This window comes from Halichoeres trimaculatus, unplaced genomic scaffold (assembly GCF_033239565.1).
Source record: "Halichoeres trimaculatus isolate MK-OKI-2021-1 unplaced genomic scaffold, fHalTri1.1 fHalTri1_scaffold_5, whole genome shotgun sequence".
Classification (NCBI taxonomy): domain Eukaryota; kingdom Metazoa; phylum Chordata; class Actinopteri; order Labriformes; family Labridae; genus Halichoeres; species Halichoeres trimaculatus.
In genome coordinates this window covers 879710-900420 of record NW_027437183.1, presented here as the reverse complement: position 1 = coordinate 900420, position 20711 = coordinate 879710, and the positions used below count along the sequence as shown (strand labels likewise).

Sequence of the window (20711 nt, the reverse complement as noted above, 5' to 3'; positions counted from 1 at the left end):
AAGGTACCATGTCTAGGTACCTTAACGCATCCTTGTAACTCAGAGGGAGTGGAAGAGTAGGAGATTTTCCATGCCGGACATAAGTAAATAAATAAGTCTGTCAAGTTAAGAAACTGAAATTTTTTTCTTCAAGGAATTCAATTTTTTTGCCACTCAAACACACAAAAGTACCAAAAATTGGTACCTCTAAGTACTGATACCCATTTCTAGGTCCTGGGCATTGGTACCATTGGTACCATATCTTTTTAAATGTGAAAGGTTCCCCTCCCTAAGTCTGAATCTGGTTATTTATCATGGATTATTTTTGTCTCTGAGAGCCAGAAACAAACGCAGAAGTGCTAAAAACTGCAGTTCCATGAGTGTCCACTAGAGGCTGTATGTAGAAACAGCAGCAAGCACATACACATCCATTTAACAAGCAGATATTAAAAACTTCATCATGCCGTCAGTTTACCTCATCTTAGTGAATGTTCCCAAAGAGGAAAAAACAATGAACCTCTCTCGCGACTTTTTCAGTTTTTTAAAGAAGAAGAACATGAGTTTTTTTTCAGCAACAGTTATACCATGAAGAAAAAGGCTGTTCTGGGAGTGAAAACTTTATTTCTGCTGTAATAATCTGATTACTTTGAACGCTGAGATGAAGTTACACCCCGCTAGTTAAACACAACTTGAGGTAAAAACAAAGCGAGCAACGCGTCACACAGACTCACATTAACACGATTAATACTTCTAAGAAACATCATATCTGTTAGAAAAGTGCAAACTTTGGTGATTAGTGAAGGCATTAAGATGAAAAACGTGTTTATTAGTCTCCTGTTGTGTCTGTTGTGTCTCCGTCAGCATCTCCTCTTCATCCGCATGACTTCAGAACAATCACCTTTAAGATAACCGCCGTCCCTCCTCCTCTCTGTAATAATCATCATCCTGCTGTTAAACTGCCCGGCAGGTTTCCTCAGCTCTGTCTCACTCATCCAAACAGAGGCAGAGGAATAAAAGCATCCAGGAAAAGCCCAGGGATGAGATAATGATCTGCTGGATGAGACAACGATGAGGAGGAGGAGGAGGAGGCGCTGAGGCGGAGCGCGGGTCGTCTCAGGAGAGGAGGGTTAGATATTTATTTATTGACCCAGCAGACGCAGCGCACAGCAGACCGCTCTCTGCTTCATTCTGATCCTCGTTTGCATCTCATGGAAGACAAATTTAAACAATTTGATTCATAAAATGTAAATTTATCAGATCGTCTGAGTCAGGGAGACGAGGAGAGTTCAGCTCAGACCAGACGCATCGTTTAGAGACTGGAGAGAAATAACAGAGAGACCAGACGACTGAGGCCGATTCAACTCGACCTCTTCTGGCTTCAATCTGTAATTAAAAGGTTCAGTCTGTAGAAATGTGAATATTTAGTGACATCTAGCTGTCAGATTCCAGACTTAAAAGCTATGGTGGCCTCCAAAGATCAAAAAGCTGCTATGATGCAGAATAAGTATAAGTCTCTGTTTTTCGTCTTTCGTCATCTCTGCATTTGGAGTCGGTCATTCCTTGGTCATGGACACCAAACTGGTTTTGTCTTCAGTGATATTTTTACTACTTTTCTCCTGTGTTTGTCTGGAGATCCTACATGTAACCATGGCTACATTGTTTACATGTGAAATCAGCTGTTAGCAGCCTGTAGCATGTCAATGCTAACTGGTGCTAGGCCGGATGTTCCCCACAAGGTGAGGAGAAGGAGGTGAGGACAACGTGCTGGTTCTCAGGTGTGAGCTAAGAAGTGACGACATGGACCTGTCCTTCCATCCATCGTTATTGGGAACGTAAGATCTATCTCCAATAAGATGGACGAGCTAGCTGTGCTAACCCAGCAACAGAGGGGATACCAGAGGGCAGAGTAGCATCATGCTATTCACAGACATGGCTAACAGAGCTAACAGCAGACACCAAGGCCACATTGGAAGAGCTTCACCTGCTGTGAGCAGACAGGATCCAGGAGACAGAGACTGAACAGACTGCTGAAGAAGCTCAGTCCTGGACCCTGTGGAGGTGGAGGCTGGCTGACTGGACAATGATGGACAAGCTGTCAGCATCTATTTTCTTATGGAGCTTTTTACACTTTCTATACACTTTCTTACTTTGGTTTTCTTGATTGCTGCTTTGACTTTAATTTTGTTGTACTTGTTACAATGACAATAAAGTTAACTTTCTGTATTAAATGAAAGTGAAATATCAGCCAGATAACCCACTGTAAAATTCGTCATTGCTTGAAATTAATATTTAGTAAAACTGAAAATAATACCCCATGGACTTGATATGTTCCCCTGATTATAGAACGTCCCTCAGAGCCCTGTCTGTAAGCTGAGTGGTGTCGACCAATCAGGAGCATGCATGCAAAACAGTCTGTTTGCAGAGCAACAGGAGTTCTAGAACTCTGACATCACAGAGAGAATTCTCTGCTTAGGAATATTTTCTATTCTATTCTATTTAAACATGCTTATGGATGTTATATCAGATTTCTAGCAAGTCTACTCTGATAAATGAGGCTAAGCTCTACTCACTGTAACTTTATATTATTGTGACATTATCGGCACGTTATTGGCCAATATTAGCTTAAAACTAAAATATCAAATAACACACCAAATCCTACCAATATTATAATTCAACAAAATAATGGGCAGAAGCTGCAGATATTTTTTGAAGTCTTTGTGATTTTAGTTGCACAGTTCAGATTGAGTCGTCGCATATTTGGCTTCTGTTTAAAGTTAAACCTGCAAACAGAGGTTACGTTCACTGACTGTCAATCATGAAATTGGCCTAATTAGCCGTGGTTGTGGGTATTGTTATGATTTTTACAGGAACAGCATCATCCAGCTTTTAAGTCTGATTTTTCTTTTTGAATTTTTTTATGGTTGAAAGACATTGTCAAAAATGAATATACTTTTCTTAACTTGCACAAGAAATGAATTTTACATAACAAATGTGATAAGAGTATGCACCATAAAACAATTCGCTACTTCCGGTACAGAAGAGAGTTGATAATCTCTGCAATTATATAAACAGAAAAAATATCAGCATCAGCTAAATAAGTTGTTAAATATCGGCAAAAAATCAAATATCATGCATCCCTACTTAAAGACAAAAGTTATTTGTTTGTTTTGAGGAGTTGGAAAAAAAGTGCACCAGCGCTGCTCCCAGAATATCTTCACACAAACAGCAGCAGTATTTCCAAAGATCAACTAAAGGGGGCAGTGTAGATATTATCAGAGGCTGGGATCAGACTCACCTGTGGAGGAGTGTCCTGACACCTGCTGACTGGAGACCAGCGACCTGGAGCTCAAACCTTCAACACAGAGCAGAAATATCAGCTGTTACAACCTTTAAATCAGAGAAACATCCATCAGTGTCGATGAAAACTGAGGATGAAAAGTCTTTGTGAGGAATTAAATCAATCTCTCCTCCTAGTTTTGACCCGTGACTGCGCTCTGTGGTAGTACCTTGGTAAATGTCGTACTGTCCTGACATCAGGTTGTAGCTCATACCCAGGTGTGTGTGATGGTGTGTGTGGAGGTGTCGAGCAAAAGACACGTGGTTCCTCTCCCGCTCTGTGTCCCTCTCTCCCTCGGGGGAACCTTTCTCTCCGGGCTGCAAGACAGAACCACACGTCTGAACCCACACTCCCTAAAACCACAACCATAAAGTGTTATTCCCCTGATCTGTGCCCTGTACACACAGCACCAGGTGTCTCCACCCCCTAGCTGTCTGCTCTGTGTTTGATCTGTGTGTGGGTGTGGGTGTGGGTGTGGGAGTGAAGCGAGCGGCGTCTCACAGCAGGAGATTTCCCGTGGTACTGATGGCTCTGCTGCTGCAGCAGCTCCATGGCCGAGGACGAGGACGGGTCGCTGCTCTGCTTGCTGCTCACCGCTCCCCCCCTGCTGGGCGGAGTCACCTCAGACTCCTCCCTGCCCGCCGTCTTACCGTACAGAGGGTAGTGGAAACCTGGGGGACATGAAACGCACACACACAGGTTAACTGATATAACATCTACTTCACAAAAGTTTCTGAACTTAAAGGTTCAGTTCCTGAATTGGTCATCAGAAAAAGAGTGGAGTTTGGATTAAAATAAGAATCCTGATTACCTTTAATTTGGAGCTCAGGTGACTGTATTTAGGTCATACACAGGATGATAAGACATTACTTTGAGTTCAAGTCCCTTTTAAAGTAAAGTTAATATAATTCCAGGTAGATGCAAAATGTGTTTAAAAAATGTTGGTAGTTGCAGACATTTATGTGTGTGCTTTCAGTGACTAATTCTGCTTTTGAATGCAAACTTTGGAAATAAAACTTTATCCAATCTTACAAACATGACTTCCTTTGAATTAAAGGAAAAATTGGTAAACTTTGAATCCCCCCAGAGGGTTTGTATTTATTTATCTATTTTTAAAATCTATTTTTATTTTACTGATTTACTTATTTATTTTTCTAATTATTATTCATTAATTTTTTCAGTCATACACAAGACAAGTTTTTGTTTATGTATTTTATTTAATTTTAAATTTTTTATCTTTTTAATTTTTTTTTGTAATTTTTCAACTAATTTTTTAAGTTTTTCGTTTTTTTATTTTTAACATTTATATTTACTTTTAAATTTATATTTTATTTTTCTAATTTATTTTCTTAATTTATTTTTAGGTCATACACAAGACAAGTTTTTGTTTATGTATTGTATTTAATTAAAAAATTTAAATATTTTTTTTTAAATTTATTTTTTATTTTCGTATTTTCTATTGTTTTCTAATTTATTTTTTAGGTCATAATATTTTATTTTCAACCTCTTTTTTTTAATTTTAAAATTTCTTTTTTATTTCTCTTTTATTTTGATTAATTTTTTTAAAAAAATATTAATTTTCTTTATTTTCTTATTTTTGGCTTTAAATTGTCACCCCAAAAAGAAAAACTGTACTAGATCCAGAAGTTGGAACATGACCCAGAAGAGGAGCTAATTTATTTATTTTTTTTAACAAATAAACTGTTGCCAAAGTTTCATATTTTACAGTGTTATTCTTAGATAACATTTACATACCTGTGTATTTATTTGACCGTGAGCAACATCACAGATGCTTACATTCGATGAATATCAGACCAACTTCCCTTTTATTGTTTCTCTTCATTAGCACCAAATCCTCAGATGTATTAAATATTCCCTGCTTACTGCCTGTTTGTTTGTTTCTGAGTAGGTTCTGTTCAGTGTGTTTATCAGAGTGTTTCAAAGAATCGAGGGCAGCACAAAAAGCTAAAAGAGGATAAAAAGCGCAGTACGGCTCCAGAGTTTGTGACAATTCAACCGTTTTCATCTCTCTCTGTAACTGACTGTACTTTGGACTTTTAGCAGCTTTCAACAACAATCAAACACTTTCATCTCTTGTTTCTCTGCTGAAAGTTCCCCTGCTTTGCCTCAAACTTTTGAAGTCCACTGCTTTCAGATCTTACAAACAAACTGACACAATTACGCCGTCTACGGGGCTTTAACACCAAACTGGGGCGTCAAAACTTCGACACTTAAAATGACACTTCAAACAGTCGCTGCGCTTGGCTTCAGCAGACAATTTGTTCTTCTTATTCTTTAAACTTTAATGGCACTGCCAGCAGACTCCACGGGGGGCTGTCAGCTTAGATACAGGCCCCGCCCACTTTGGGGAGAAGGGATCCCTTGTCTCCCAGCAAGTGAAACAGGAAAAAGCTGTTTTGTGAGGAGCTGAATTAAGTAAAAACGTTCACTTTTCTTAAAAACAAACACTCCTGGCTCAATGAAATGTGTTTAGATGCCTGGATAAGCATTAACTGACCGCCATGCTAGTTAGCAAACTCTACTGCTCTGAGATTCAAATGTTGTTTATTTGAAACTGCTCATGCCAAAAACATTTGATTTTATCTTTAAGGATGTTTTTTAAAATGCCTCTTTTAGTTGTATTTAAAGAATATGAGCTTGCTTTGGTATCTGAGGGATATTTGGGACCCTGACTCCCAAAAAGGGGCGTGGCCACAACATTTTTGTCTTGTAAAGTCAGTAGTGGTCAATACAACACTACCAAGAAATATAAGTCAATAAAAAATTTATGAATCAAGAAAACATTTACATCTCGTTGGTCTGCAAGCTGTTTGGTCCAATTACTAAATAGACGTCACAATCCCTGTTGTTTACATTTAGACCAAACACAGTAAGGACCAGCCAGTCAAACCTGAACCAAAAAATAAGTTAGACAACCCCATGGGTGCCCAAATGTTTAGACTGCTCACCTCACTAATTTTACATGTCAAAACAACATTTTTAGCATATGTTAGCTTCAAATCTGACTCCTGATCCTGTCTTGGTCTTGAGATAAGCTATTTGTAGAGTAGAAGCCTTGATGTAGGGTTTTCCTGTTTCCCTCAGCTACCAGTCTTGAGCTGAGCTATGCTAACTAGCAGCTGGCTACTGACGGTCTCATCAGGCTTTCTACAAACAGTCTTTCTGTTGTAAACCAGTATCCTTGCTCCGGACCTTACCTGGGTAGTTGTGGATCAGGGTCGGGGACACACCTCTGTAGGAGCCCCCTCCACTCTCACATATTGACAGGTAGGGCTGGTAGGAGGAGTGCTGGTACTGGATGTAGGGCTGCTGGGGGGTCATGGGAGGGGACACCGCTGCCCGGGCGCTCTGGGACTCCTCGGAGAACCCTCCGATGGGCTCCTGGCTCTGATCATCCAGCCCTTCCAGCCGGTCTGAATCCTCCGCATCGATGATGGATGGAAGATCTTGGGATCCGTGGACTCTGGACTTTTTAGCGTCCCCACCAAGGCCCCCACTCCTCTCTCCACCAGAGGTCATCTTGGCCCCGGCAGGCTCCAGGGTCACTCCCCACTCTTTCCCCCTGTCTACTTCACCCTCCTCGGCCTCCTCCCCATGTTGACTCTGTAGCTCTGAGTATTTGCTCTGAGGCAGGCAGTGAGCCCAGGCCGGGCCATCTGAGGGCTAGATCGATGGGGAAAAGTGTTGGTGCTAGTTGCAGTGTTTCCCCTATAATGCTGTGTTAACAGTGGTGGGATGGAGTCAGTTCAACTTCGGTCCAAGTCTTTGTCCTGGTTTTTCAGAGTTTAAGCTTAGTGTCTGCTGCGTTACTCTAATGTTTTGTCTCGAGTGGTTTTTTGAAGGCTAATTCTTTACTCGTTAGTTTTCTTTAGAGCAGAGTTGGAGAATTTCTTGCTGCGGTGGCCCACCGCTGCTTAACGACTATAGAGGAAACACTGTGCACTGAAGTGAACAGAACCAGGGACAGACCATCTATCACTGGCTCTGGGTGTGATGTTGATGAAGGATGACGGCGTTTCAACAGCAGGCGGCCATTCACAGGTGGGATGTGAGGATTGTAGCATCCCTCTCAATGACACGAATGAAGACATGTCTCATACATGAGCAACCGCAGAGTCAAAGCCAAACTGAAGGGGAGAAACAACCCTGCCAACACGGCCCCCAGCAAAGCCAGAGTTAGTCTGTATGACAGGGTTAAAAATCTGTACAAGCTCTGAGAAGCAGCTCATATTAAAACCAACACTTATATTTAGAAATATTTTCTTCTTTATGTTTCACACTTAGAGCTAAAGGTACATTTCTGCCGTTACTCTAAACATTAAAACATTTGCATCCATCAAATCAAAGCACATGATTTTGATTTCAGCCAAACGGTCTAAAGAGCTACTGCACCACAGAAGCCACATGGTCTTTGTTGTTAGCACCTACTGGTTTGGCTGTGCACAATGTGTGATTAATCTCTGTGACACTCAACAGCAGTCATTAAAGCACACCAACAACAGCATCATCATCATCATCATCATCATCAGCGGCGGCGGCGGCAGGTTATAGGCAGAGGGAGAAACTTACACTGGAAAAGGAAACATTTGAGTCCAGATCTGTCTGACTGTTTGGGTTGTGGAGGGATGAAGAAGAGGAAGAGGACGATGACTTGATGTCATCACAGTCTTTCATGGAGACCTGGTGCTGGTCCACCATGCCCCCGTGCACTGCTTTTAAGCTTAGACTCTGTCCCCTGTCTCCCCTCTCACTCATCTCCACGTAGGACAGGACAGGTTTGGGGCAGCAACCTTTAGCACCGTCTGGACCTTTGGCTAGCATCGGTCCACCAGCTGAACCCCCAACCATGTGTTTATCCTCCTCACCGTCCCTCACCCCCTGTCCTCTGTCCCCTCTCTGTTTGCCACTGTGGGCCTGATCACAGCACTTTGAGCCCATTAACAGTTTCTGGTCCATGTACAGTCCTCTGGAGTACTGGCCGTAGTACAGCGACTGGGCCAAGGCAGTCTGGGTCTGACTCATAGCCAGCTGGAGCTGAGACTGAGGTGGTCCCTCGCCTTTTTTTGAGTCTGGGAACTCATGGGGGGAGCTTTTATCATCCTCTTTCCCTTCCTCCTTCCTGTCTTTCCCTTTGCCGTCCAGGGCAGAGTTCTTGTGGAAAGACACACCGCTGCTGTTCTGTCTGTCTGGCTGCATGTACCCCTGAAGGTAGTAGGGGTCGTAGCCGTGGTAGTAAGGGGACTGGGGGTCTTTTGATGATGGGGCCGATGCTGTGGGCGGGGTCTTACCAGAGCTACTATGGTTACAGTTGGAGCTCACCTCTGAAGAGGCTGAGGAGCCAGACTTAGACCTGATCCCATCAGATCCTCCATCATCCCCAGCGTCTGAAATGTCGGAATAAGCAGGGCTGTTATTCTTACTGTTGCCGTCTGCGACCAGACAACCTCCACCAGAGTCCAGTCGCGATGACCCCCCAATGGAGGGACTGGGGGCATTGTCCGTAAAAGTGTACACCTTGTCAGCCTCAGCTCGGATGCTGGCCATCCTGCTCTCCTGGCTCTCGGTGAGTCCGTTGATCACATCTTGCTTGCTGAGGTGCTCCTTCAGGAGGCTTCCAGAGATTTCCTTGACATTCATTTTTGAACCACTGCCACCGTCTTCCAGTTTGATTCCATTATCACCATTAGGCATCCGCATCGGCACGTCTTTGTTGTGTTTGTCCTTCAGCCGCCGCTTCTCCTTCTTCCTGGTCTCTTTGCTGCAGGTCACCAGGGTTGCCTTGACAAGGTTGGGTTCAACAACGATGCTCAGCTTTGGTTTGATGGGTTTCAGAGGAAGATTCTTACTGGTCAAGCCTACTGCTGCCATTGGAGAGGGCTGCTGTGAGGTAGCGCTATCCCCTGTGCCAGCTGGAAATGCTGTGTTGGGTATGGCTATCAGCTTTGGAGGGGCAGGTGCTGGGGCAATCAGCCGGTTGGTTCGGGACTTGGACAACTTCTCCACCTTACCGTTGGCCTTCTTGCCCTTGTCGCAAGCAGCTCCCTTTTTGTCGATCAAACCTTCAGCTTCAAGCTTTGGCATCTCCACCGTGGAGTTCCTGTCGGGGACCATGCAGTTTTCCAGAACAACGGTCATATTGGAGATGATTGGCAGGTTGCTAAGGTCATCGATCAGACCATCTTTCAGCAGTGAGGTTCTTCTGGTCTTTGAGTTAGCGGTAGGGCTGTGGTCGGTACTGAGAAGCAGCCGCCTGTTCTTCGGAGACCCTACTGTGGTCACCTTGTATAAAGGGGCGGGTTTCTTGGAAGAGGTGTTTGCATTGCTGCTGTTGGTTTCAGGGAGGTCATACGGTAAGTTGCCTATCGTGTCCTCGCAGTCGGACAGTCGTTCCTCGCTCTCCACGTCCTTTGCGGGCTCTAGCTCAGGCTTCCTCTGTTCCTCGACCTCCAGGTGTGCGTGTGTCTGGTGGTAACGCAGGCCGTTGATGTGCTTGTAGCGTTTAGTGCAGTTAGGGTGAGGGCAGTCAATGAGGATGGGCGGGGGAGGCGTTGACGAGGCACAGCCCCCCCCAGGGTCCATGAATGAGGGGTCAGATTTGCCCTGCGGTGTGGACGGGGCACTGCGGGATTTGGCTCGGATCCTCTTACCGTTCCCGTTTTTAATGTCCTCAGAAGACACCAAACTGAGGTCGAGCTCCGCCGGCGGTTTGTTCTTTCGCTTCCCTGAGGAAAGAGAAGAGGTGCTGTTGGCAGGTTTCACTTCGTCCACAGTGAAGAAGGAAGGAGGTGCTCGGCAGTTGCTGTTGATGAGGTTCAGGCTTCCTCTCCGCCCCTTGTTGTGGATGGTAGCAGCAGTCCCAGCCACGCCACCCCCACGGCTTCTGTGCTGTGATAAACCTCTGACTTTGGTAGCAGAGACTGGCTCGATGCAGGGCCGCTCACCCATGGCCATTCGCATCCGTTTCCCTCGGCCACGCCCCCCGGGTAACTCAGGGTCACTGGAGGGAGATTCACAAAACCTGAATGGACAGAAAAAAACATGGTTTAAGGGGAGACTCTATTCTGATAGCTTAGGTGTTGTATTTCAACAAGTTGTGTGTCATCTTGTGGTTTTTATGCAATATGTATTAATTGAACATCATCTTGCTTTTGATTCAGCCCAAGTCTGATACAGGTGTATGGATGTGAACAGGCCATATCTCTAAAACAGTACCACTGTGGTGTTTTTAAACAGATGTCAGATGTGTTATTGGATAATTTTGCCACTTTGTGATCCCATTTAAAGTTTGTATCATACTATATTTGGCTTGGTCATGGTAAAGGTTCCTGGTGCACTCGCCTTGATTAGATTGGTGTTTTTCCGCCTCTGCATTTCTGCCCCTAACACTGAGGCAGCCAATCAGCACAGTGCCTCACAGAAATAGGATTTTATTTGAGTTTGTTTAAGAAGATAATTTAGTAAGGTGAACAAACTGTCCTAGTTTGGGCTAAGACTTTCCTTACCAGCACACAACAGGTTTTCTTTCATTTCTCACAGCCTTGTATAGGATTTTGTTGTATCGAGCTGACAAAATGTTTTTCAACCTTGATAAACAACCAGAAAAAATCTTGTGCTGGAAACAAAGCTCTCCCGTTGAAATGCTTCTGAACATTTTGTTCAAAGCGTCACCTGATTTGAACTCCCGTACCATCCCTCAGAAAGATAACACATTATTATTTAAAGCTCTTGTGGACCACTTAAACCACACGTCAGGGGAAAAAAAATGATTTTCTCTCCGTACGATGCCTGCTTATCTTTTGAAAACATAAAAACCTGCAGAGTCCTCAGTTATCTCTGAGCTTGATACTGAGACATTCTGTATTCACACGCCGTCCTCTGGACTTTGAAGTCTTTTGATGCTGTTTAGAAGAAAGGCTCAGATCTGAGCACTGGATATTCTTCCCCACGCTCACATATTGTTATTTATGAAAAAAAAAAACCTCTGTGTGAAGAGAAGAGAATGTACTGACTCATTTTTATATGCAGAGTCAGTCTCTGTTTTGAATCAGGAACCTGCACCTTGGAGCAGCGCTGTCCTTTTAATGCATTAATTACTAAACTACATCACAGGCACGGCTGGTGTTAAATACTCGGGGAATAAATTCTGACCTTGAAAAGACTGTTTTGGGTTTTAATCTCCTTATTAATGGAAGGGACTAAAAACACGTGGAGACTGGACTCCCTCTGTGATTCTGAGACGATGATATCTCACATTTCCTCAGATGTTTGTAATTGCCTTTTCCACTCAGCGTGTCCCTGAACGCCAGCGAAACCGCAGGAACGTGCTGAGGAAATGTTGAGCATTTTCTCTGGCTTTCAAGGCAGATGTTCCCTCTATTAAATGAGTTTTTTATTTCACTATTTAGTGCAGATGATTTCTAAAAATTCATCTCCTGAAGCTGAGAATGAAACCATGTGGTTGTCTGGACTTTCTGTGTTTAATGTCTGTCCAGTCGGGTTTTGTTTGTGAGTGATTCTAAAATCAGGGGAACATTTCAGGTGTACAAAAAGGTAAAAACATTGTACGTTTTGTTTCATATTCTATTCAATAGCAAAGTATGAAACTGGAATGTACTAAATTCTTCAGTTATCAAGATTAAGCTCAAATGAATTCTTAAATATTTTTGAGTTTTATTCTGAATTTAGAGTTATTGAACATTTCTCTGTCAGACTACACTCCCTAGAAATGTCCCTCATCATTTTTATCACAGTTTAGATGAAATATAAAAGAATTATGGCTCAAAAATCCCAGAGAAGAGAGAAACCTGTCTCTACAACTCTACATTTAGTGACGCTAACACAGTCGACATTTCCTCCATGTTTTGTCCCTTGTGCTAACTGCAGACTTTGCTCTTTATAACATCTATAGTAAGAAGAGCAGAAAATGTTGGTAACACAGTTGATGAACAGTTAATGCGCCCCATGTACGAACAATCATTCTGATGAAATATTGATGAGGAGGAGCTGAAACATGACACACTTTCTTCAAGGTTCACACCAAAAAGGATGGGCCCTCAGCTGATTGGGGTCATGTGACTTTGGAACAAACCATTGCTGATTTTTAGGGGAATTTTCACACACACAAAGTGAATTATTTTATCCATATAAATTATTTAAAAAGTTTTAAAATGAACAAATTATACTAAAAATAACATGAAAACATGTATTCTAGTGTTAATTTTGAAGAACAGACTTGACGTTTGAGAAATCGGACAACACAAAAACTGCTCATTTCAACACATGATGTGCATTGATAGTTGCAGATGGTTGCTAGGCGCCGCCCTGTTGGCTATGGCTGCCTCTTGCAGCAGCTCTCTCGTCTTTGTCCGTTTCTTGTAATTTTTTCATCTCTTTTTCGTCGTCTTTGTATTTGGAGCAAATCATTACTTTGTTTGGCTCATTTGTTGGTCATGGACACCAAACTTTTTGTGGCTTCAGTGATATTTTTACTACTTTTTCTCCTGTGTTTGTCTGGAGATCCTACATGTAACCATGGCTGCATTGTTTACATGTGAAATCAGCTGTTAGCAGCCTGTAGCATGTCAATGCTAAAAGGTGCAAGGCCTGATGTCCACCCACAAGGTGAGGAGAAGGAGGTGAGGACGACGTGCTGGTTCTCAGGTGTGAGCTAAGAAGTGACGACATGGACCTGTCCTTCCATCCATCGTTATTGGGAACGTAAGATCTATCTCCAATAACGATGGACGAGCTAGCTGTGCTAACCCAGCAACAGAGGGAATACCAGAGGGCAGAGTAGCATCATGCTATTCACAGACATGGCTAACAGAGCTAACAGCAGACACCAAGGCCACATGTGAAGAGCTTCACCTGCTGTGAGCAGACAGGATCCAGGAGACAGAGACTGAACAGACTGCTGAAGAAGCTCAGTCCTGGACCCTGTGGAGGTGGAGGCTGGCTGACTGGACAATGATGGACAAGCTGTCAGCATCTATTTTCTAATGGAGCTTTTTACACTTTCTATACACTTTCTTACTTTGGTTTTCTTGATTGCTGCTGTGACTTCAGTTTTGTTGTACTTGTTACAATGACAATAAAGTTCTTTTCTATTCTATTCTTAGCTAAAAAAATGGTGGAACTTTTTAACTTTCTGTATTAAATAAAAGTGAAATATCAGCCAGATAACCCACTGTAAAATTTGTCGTTGCTTGAAATTAATATTTAGTAAAACTGAAAATAATACCCCATGGACTTGATATGTTCCCCTGATTATAGAACGGCTCTCAGAGCCCTGTCTGTAAGCTGAGTGGTGTCGACCAATCAGGTGCATGCATGCAAAACAGTCAGTTTGCAGAGCAACAGGAGTTCTAGAACTCTGACATCACAGAGAGAACTCTCTGCTCAGTGTCAGAGTTGTAGAACTCCTGAGGTCAGAGCTGACAGTTTGACTTTTGACTAATCTGTATCATGATGACGTTATTTCATCAAACTGCAGAGATGTTCATCAGGGAAAAACAGTTTGTGTTTCAGCTTTATATCACTGAAGTTTTGGTAAAACATTATTTATCTCCAAATGCCTGAAAAGGTTGCTTCTTGTCCTTAAAGGAGTATTTTCTCTCCAGAGTCATCTCAGATTTGTTTTTCTAGTATTTATTTCATCTTTTCTTCAGCAACTTAACCTTTCACTGCTGTGCTTCAGTTTCATTCAGTAACACAGAATAAATAACACTCAGTCTCTGAAGTCCACAGTGTTAAAAATGAAAACCTGATTCAGCCCGTGGTTGAGATGAAGCTGTAATTGCCGTGACAATCGTTTCCACACAGGAGCAATGATTGAGAAGTCTGAGGCCCCGTGAGGACAGACTGTCACGTTTTCCTCTCAGCAGCCGTAAAAATGCTCCTCTGGTTCGACGCGTTGGACGCAGAGTGAAGCCTCACAGCTGGTCGAGTTTTAAAGGAACATTTATAAAAATCTGTTCTCATCAAATAAGTATCCTCAGCACGAGCTGTTAAGAAAACCAACAGTTAAACAATGATATAATGGAGGAGTACACAGAGCTGAGAGTAATTAAAGAGTGACTCAGACTCGTCTCTAACACAGTTATAACCTGATCTCTCTCTGACTCATCCTGATGTCCCACCGCGCCGCTGCATCCAACACGCTCTCTGGATTTAACCACAACAACACGTCGCACACATCTGTTGCTCCTGGTCAAAAATAGAGCCGCGTCCCATTTTTTGCTTCCTGTTGTCCTGCCACGACACAACGAGCCAATCACGACGCAGCTTCAGAATAATGAGCTGCCGTTTTTAGAAATCAAATTAAGACCTGTTGGCAGGCGAGGTGTTCGAACACAGGAACAAATACACCAACAGACGTCGGACTGGGCTGCCAAAGATGGAGCAGGACTGTCAGTCTGAGACTTCCTCTGTCCAGGACATACGGTGGCTGACAAGGACAGGAAACACGCCGTGGACAGAAGGTTTTAAAAAGGTGTTATTAAGACTTAATAAGACCAAGATACCTTTTAGTCAGAGCTGGTTTAACCTTTATTTACTTTGCCTTGAAGTCATTTTTACAACCTGACCTTGAATGCATCATAACATGACTTGTCCCCTGGTTAAGTTAGCTGGCTAACTTTATTCTGCTGATTATTACACTGATTTCAACACTCGATAACTGCTCAAGCTAGCGCTGACTTATTGCTCGTGACAGTGGACGGCAGAAATTGGGGTGTTAGCATTAAGCTACAACGCATGGTGTATTTTTTTGGTAGCCATAAAACTAACATAGGTTAGAGGCCTGTTGTGGCAGCTCTCTTTTCTTTGTCTGTTTCTTGTAATTTTTTCATCTCTTTTTTGTCACTTTTGCGTTTAGAGTGCATCATTCCTTTGTATGGCTCATTTGTTGGTCATGGACACCAAACTGGTTTTGTCTTCAGTGGCATTTTTGCAATTTTTGCTCCTGTGTTTGTCTGGAGATCCTACATGTAACCATGGCAGCATTATTTAAATGTGAAATCAACTGTTGGCAGCCTGTAGCATGTCAGTGCTAACTGGTGCTGGGCCGGATGTTTCCCCACAAGGTGAGGAGAAGGAGGTGACGTAGAGAAACCTGCACAGACTGGTGTTATCAGCCATACTGCTTCCTTCTCTCCTGGAGGCTGAGAGGTGATATGGACGTTTTTATTTCCCTGAAGCTAGCTGTGTTGTGTTGTGTTGGTGAGAGAGTGTGGTTTACGTCACCTCGGTGGAGCCCAGTCGTGTTTGGTGCAGTCGAGCAGAGTTCCCACGTAGGTTCTCTTCCTCCAGGTCACGTTCACCACCAGCACACCTGTCGACCACACAGGACACAGACTCGGTTAGACAAACACAGGGCTGCTGAAGCTGGTTTCACATAAAAGAAGTCCTGTTCTGAGTTTGTGTCAGGGACTTTTGCAAATGTAAAGATTTAAAACACTTGAAAAAATGACCTGCGATAGTGAAATATAGAAGTCTGATCACGTGATGATTTAACAGAAACAGAAAAGTCAAACCCGTCTGTTTGAAACCTTTGTTCAGTCGTCTGTGGCGGTGTTTTCCAGCCTGTGTGAAGATCCTCCTTTCTTTGTTCTAATGAGGAAACTAATGAAACCCTGATGAAAGACAAATGAGCTCTAATGAAAGGAGCACAGAGCGCGACAGAGGAGACGAGCAGGTAACGGGATGGGAAGTGCTTCAAACTGGTGATAAAATATGACTCTAACCACACGACGAGCCAGAGAGAAACCCCGTCCTGAGTTCCTGTCAGGATCCAACAGGACAGGATAAAGTCTCTAAGTTTTCAGCTGGAGGACTTTCTGTCTCCCTCTCACGCTGACATTTGAAAACCATTAACCTCAGTCTGTGATGAGCCGACAGCGACGCACAGCGAATCAGGCTGTGGACGCGTTGAAGCTCTGAGACGAGCTCTGACTGCAGCACACGACTCCTGGCTCCTCTGCTAAGCCTCCCAGCTGTCAGCAAACAGCAAACACAGCCACAGACAGACGACAGACGGAGAGCAGGTTGGTCTGTCTCTTTAACAAACAGGAGGAGCTGATCGTTCCTGTTTCGTCCTCCGTATCAGCCACTCAGACATCTGTAATCCAAACTCAAGCAGAGATGTCACATTTTTTTACTGGGGTTAACAGAAAACAGCCGGAAGCCCAGAAACCGTCTGTGTGTTTTATTTTTAAGTTATATTTTTGGAATAGTTGTGATTTTGTTAATAGGACGGCTGAAGAGAGGAAAAGAGTGGAGCTAGCTGTAGCTTCTGTACATGGGGTGCATGCTCCTGTTGTGTTCACATCAAACACGGTTAAAGTCATCTGTGCATGTGGATAAATGTGTACTTTTTTTTTTGATAATATCAAAATCAGGATTTTTTTTCATGATTTTTTAAAAATGTAGATTCTTCATTTCAGTCTTTGTTTATTAACTGGATTGGAAAAAAAGTTCCCTCTTTACTCCAGCAGAGGGCAAAATGTTTCTCTCTGACTCACATGATGTGCATTTTATGGGAAAATATGGCTCCTGACAAAGTCTGTAGACATTAGCATCATTTCACTTTTTCACATGGTCTGGTGTTAAAAAACAAACAAACTTAAAATTACAGAAATTGTAAACATTGATGAATTGCATTTTAAATCAAATCGACCCCAAAAATCATAATAGAATGATCGTGAGAATAGCATATATCATCCCAGCTCTAATCTACTTATTTTATTTTATTTACTTTATTGCTATAATATTATTATTATTATTGTAATTACATTATATTGTCATTATATTTATATATTTATTTTATATTTATATTATTATTATTATATTATAATATTATTAATATAATTATAATATTATTATATATTTTATTTACTTTATTACTTGATTGGCTTTATTCTAGTCTACTTGTTTTATTTTATTACCACTACAATCCTGAATTTCCCTTTGGGATAGATAAAGTATTTTTCATTTCATTCATTGCATTTCATCTGCATCATGATGTTACTCATCAAACTGAAGAGACGTTCATCAGAAGGAAACCAGTTTGTGTTTCAGCTTCAACCACTGAAGGAGGACAGAAGTTCACAGATAACAACATAAAAATGTAGAAACTGTTTGGTTTGTGTTTATAGTCTGAGAGCTATCAACCAATCAGGAGCATGCATGCAAAACATCCTGTTTGCAGAGCAACAGGAGTTCTAGAACTCTGACATCACAACAGAACTGTGTGCTTGATGATGTCAGAACTTTGGAACTCCCTGAAGCAGTTTCCTCCTTTGTGTACTAACCGCTAGCATATCAATGCAATTTCTGAAGTATGTTAGCATCAAGCTAGTGCCAAGTTCTCTATAGCGATTTGGTAGATTCAAAGCTATGTAATGTTGAATGGATTAAAAAGGACTCTCTTGTGCGAGACTATGACACTTGTTTGTGTCCAGTGATGAAAGTTGATTTTTTGGTGGAAAAACAAAGTTTTATCCCTGTATGCTAACCGCTAGCATGTATCTTGTCAGAGAGTTGTGTATCAGTGGCTTTCAGGGAGCTATCTCATAGCCTCGTTTTTGCCTTATGCTTTAAAAACTACAAATACATGAAGTCAGAGGTATAAACACATGATTTAACTGACTTTAAAATATGACTGACCTGAAGCTCTCAACTTTTAACACGAAAGGAAGTCTTCTAGGTCAGGCTAGCTACTGTTAGCAAATTACCTTCAAGGCTCCAGAAAATAAAAAGACATATATTTTAAAGCCTTTCTACGACTTGCTACATGGTGTTGTACTAGATACCTGGACAATTCTCTGTAAATCATTAACAGAAACTTTAGACAACTCCTGCTTCCTTCGGTAACCAGAAATGCCAACGCCACCACACGCCAATGTGGAAGCGATCTGTGCATAGAGCGTATTGCAGAGACGTAAGACTCTCAGGCGGCCCAGTCCCTCAGGACCAGCTCCTCCCAGCTGCAGTCAGAGCAGGAGGTGTAAACCCTTTGGTTTCCAGGTTGTATATGAATTGCACTTTCAGAAGCTGCCAGTTGTTAACCCACCCTCTGATTGAGGTGGTGAATATCCTGATGCTGCCATGCCTCCATAAGGCCCACTTTACTGCATTCCCCAAACTCCTGGCTAGCCCTGTTAGCTCCTCTGTCATGTTTAGCTAACATCTCGTGTTTTATCTCCTCTCCAAAAGCCTCCATCGTTTCCACCAGCTCTCTTCCCTTCTAGTTTTTGTCTCCTTTGCATCCCTATGCGTCATAAATATCCAGTAATCTACGGCGCCAGTAAGCATAACCAGGTAGACCTCACTGTTTAGTCAGGATCAATCTGTTTGATGAAAACAGACTGGGGTGAGCTTTTAAAGAAATTTGTCCTCTTTTGAAGGATTCATGACTTTGGGAACTCCAGAGTGAAGCCAGATATTTACACTAATCAAGCAAGTATCTGAAATGTTCTCTTTTATATTCTTATGTGGAGTAAAGTGGGATTATCAGAGGTCAGATTATTTCTGTGTTCTGAAATCCAACGCCTGTGTTCAGAAAATCTGAGTCGTTATTTTTCATGTCTTGATTCTGAGACCCATAGCGGTCATTTAAAGGCTAAAGCTGTTATTAGCATCTTAGCTATGTGGTAAACATTTTATTGTGACTTCCTTAAGGTTGCTTAAATGCATCCTTCTCCTGAGACACCACCCTTCCCCCGTCTGCCAAGGAAATGTGTGAAAACGTGCGTCGTGTCCTCTGAAAGTCTCCAGATATTTTCAGGAGTGCACGTGTGAAAAACAAGCAGCGCCTGTGGCACAAACATGAACTTCAGAAGAGGGGCTTTAAATCTGAGAGCAGACAGAGTGGAGTTTATCGTGTTTTGTTCTTCGATGACTTTTTCAGCCCTTAAACTCGCCTCGACCCCTTGTCTGTGATGTTTCCTGTCACCACGTCCCGGCAGCAGACGCAGGAGGCTTTCCTCTCCTCCCTCGTGTCAGCGCCGGCTCCACTGGGCCTGAAACGTGACAGCGTTTCTATTTTTAGCCGGCGTGACTCGTCTCGGCGAGATGCCGAAGCACTCGATAGCTCATCACTTTTCATTTCTGTCATGAGTCTGCGTGTTCACGTCAGGGCAATGTTCCTCTGAGCGTGTGTGACATCCAGCCGCTGGATCAGACGATTCCCGCCTCACGCCGCAGAAACAATCAGACTTTAAACAAAAGAGGATCTCAGAGTCCTTGGATCAGGAACAACAGCATCTGCGTCTCTCTGACCTCAGGGTTTGTTTGTTACCACCACAGAAGAAGAAAATGTTCTCTCCTCCTCCTCCTCACTGCTGCTCTCCTAATAAAAACATCATGAAGAAATCAGAAATCGATGTCTCCTCCTCAGAGTTCACATTTTTCCCTCTGAAGCCGTTTGTTTTACAGACTCTGTCCTGAACTCGGTCAGCAGCTCAGAGGAAAAATATCAGACAAATCTGAGCTCCTGTGTGAGCGTCACCTCCCAGACACGCTCCTCACACAGAGAGGAGCACAGCAGCACATTATTCATACTCCAGTGTTTTTATTTTGTCGCCGCTCCAGCTGTAAATCAAGCTCAAACTCAGTCCTAAAAATGTGAAGCAGATGCAGAAGTGTTGAAAACTGCAGTTCTTGGAGTGTCCACAAGAGGTTGGGTGCAGAAACCAGAGAAACCATATACACACTCATTCAAAAAGCTGATCTTTACACACAGCTGTCAGGGCTCTCATTTTGGCTGAGTAACCACCGTATTTTAACCCCATTTCCCACAGTCCTCCCTCTTTAGTATACTGTAAATCTCCTGTATGATAATATAATAAAAAAATACATACCTCTGCCTCTCCGACAGTATTTCATAAACATATGAAGGGGTATTGGTTTTTGAAAATACATGGCCTCAGTTTCCTTCAAAAACACTCAGAGGTTTTATCTAAAATCATTTACTCATTCCCTCCACACTGCTCACTAAAGTGAATTAGGTGCAGTTGACTCTATAGTCCACTACATCAGCTAAATTTAAACAACGTAACGTAATTACTTTTGTGTCGTTCATTGACGGCTGGGGATTTACAATTATAACTTTCCTCAAATACTGCAAAACAGTATTTATTTTAGTGATACCTAATATTATATTTAGCTTATTTTCTGCAACAGCCAAATATAATAAAAACATTGTTTACACATTTTTTTGTAAATAAATAAACCATATATTTGCGCAGAACTTATGTTGTGTTTAAGAATTACAAGGTACAGTGAATGCATCACCTGCGTGGAACGGTTTAACGGCTAACGTCCGTGTTGTTTGTTTCTCAGCTCAAAGTTGTGAGTCCGAAAGTTAAACAGCTAA

General features: G+C 42.5%; 2 protein-coding genes across 2 annotated transcripts in view; one reads left to right on the top strand and one right to left on the bottom strand.

Annotated features, from left to right (window-relative positions):
- Positions 1 to 20711, top strand: part of gramd2b (GRAM domain containing 2B) — an 84706-nt gene that overhangs the window by 7800 nt on the left and 56195 nt on the right. The gene's annotated exons all lie outside the window — the stretch shown is intronic.
- znf608 (zinc finger protein 608) overlaps positions 1 to 20711 on the bottom strand; it is a 59197-nt gene that overhangs the window by 2657 nt on the left and 35829 nt on the right. Inside the window, exons 3-8 of the mRNA XM_074671322.1 lie at positions 15581 to 15668; positions 7907 to 10355; positions 6535 to 7000; positions 3818 to 3987; positions 3486 to 3633; positions 3275 to 3331 (exon numbers count right to left, since the gene is read on the bottom strand). Of these exons, the coding sequence (XP_074527423.1) occupies positions 3275 to 3331; positions 3486 to 3633; positions 3818 to 3987; positions 6535 to 7000; positions 7907 to 10355; positions 15581 to 15668 (3378 nt within the window). The remainder of the gene's footprint in view (positions 1 to 3274; positions 3332 to 3485; positions 3634 to 3817; positions 3988 to 6534; positions 7001 to 7906; positions 10356 to 15580; positions 15669 to 20711) is intronic.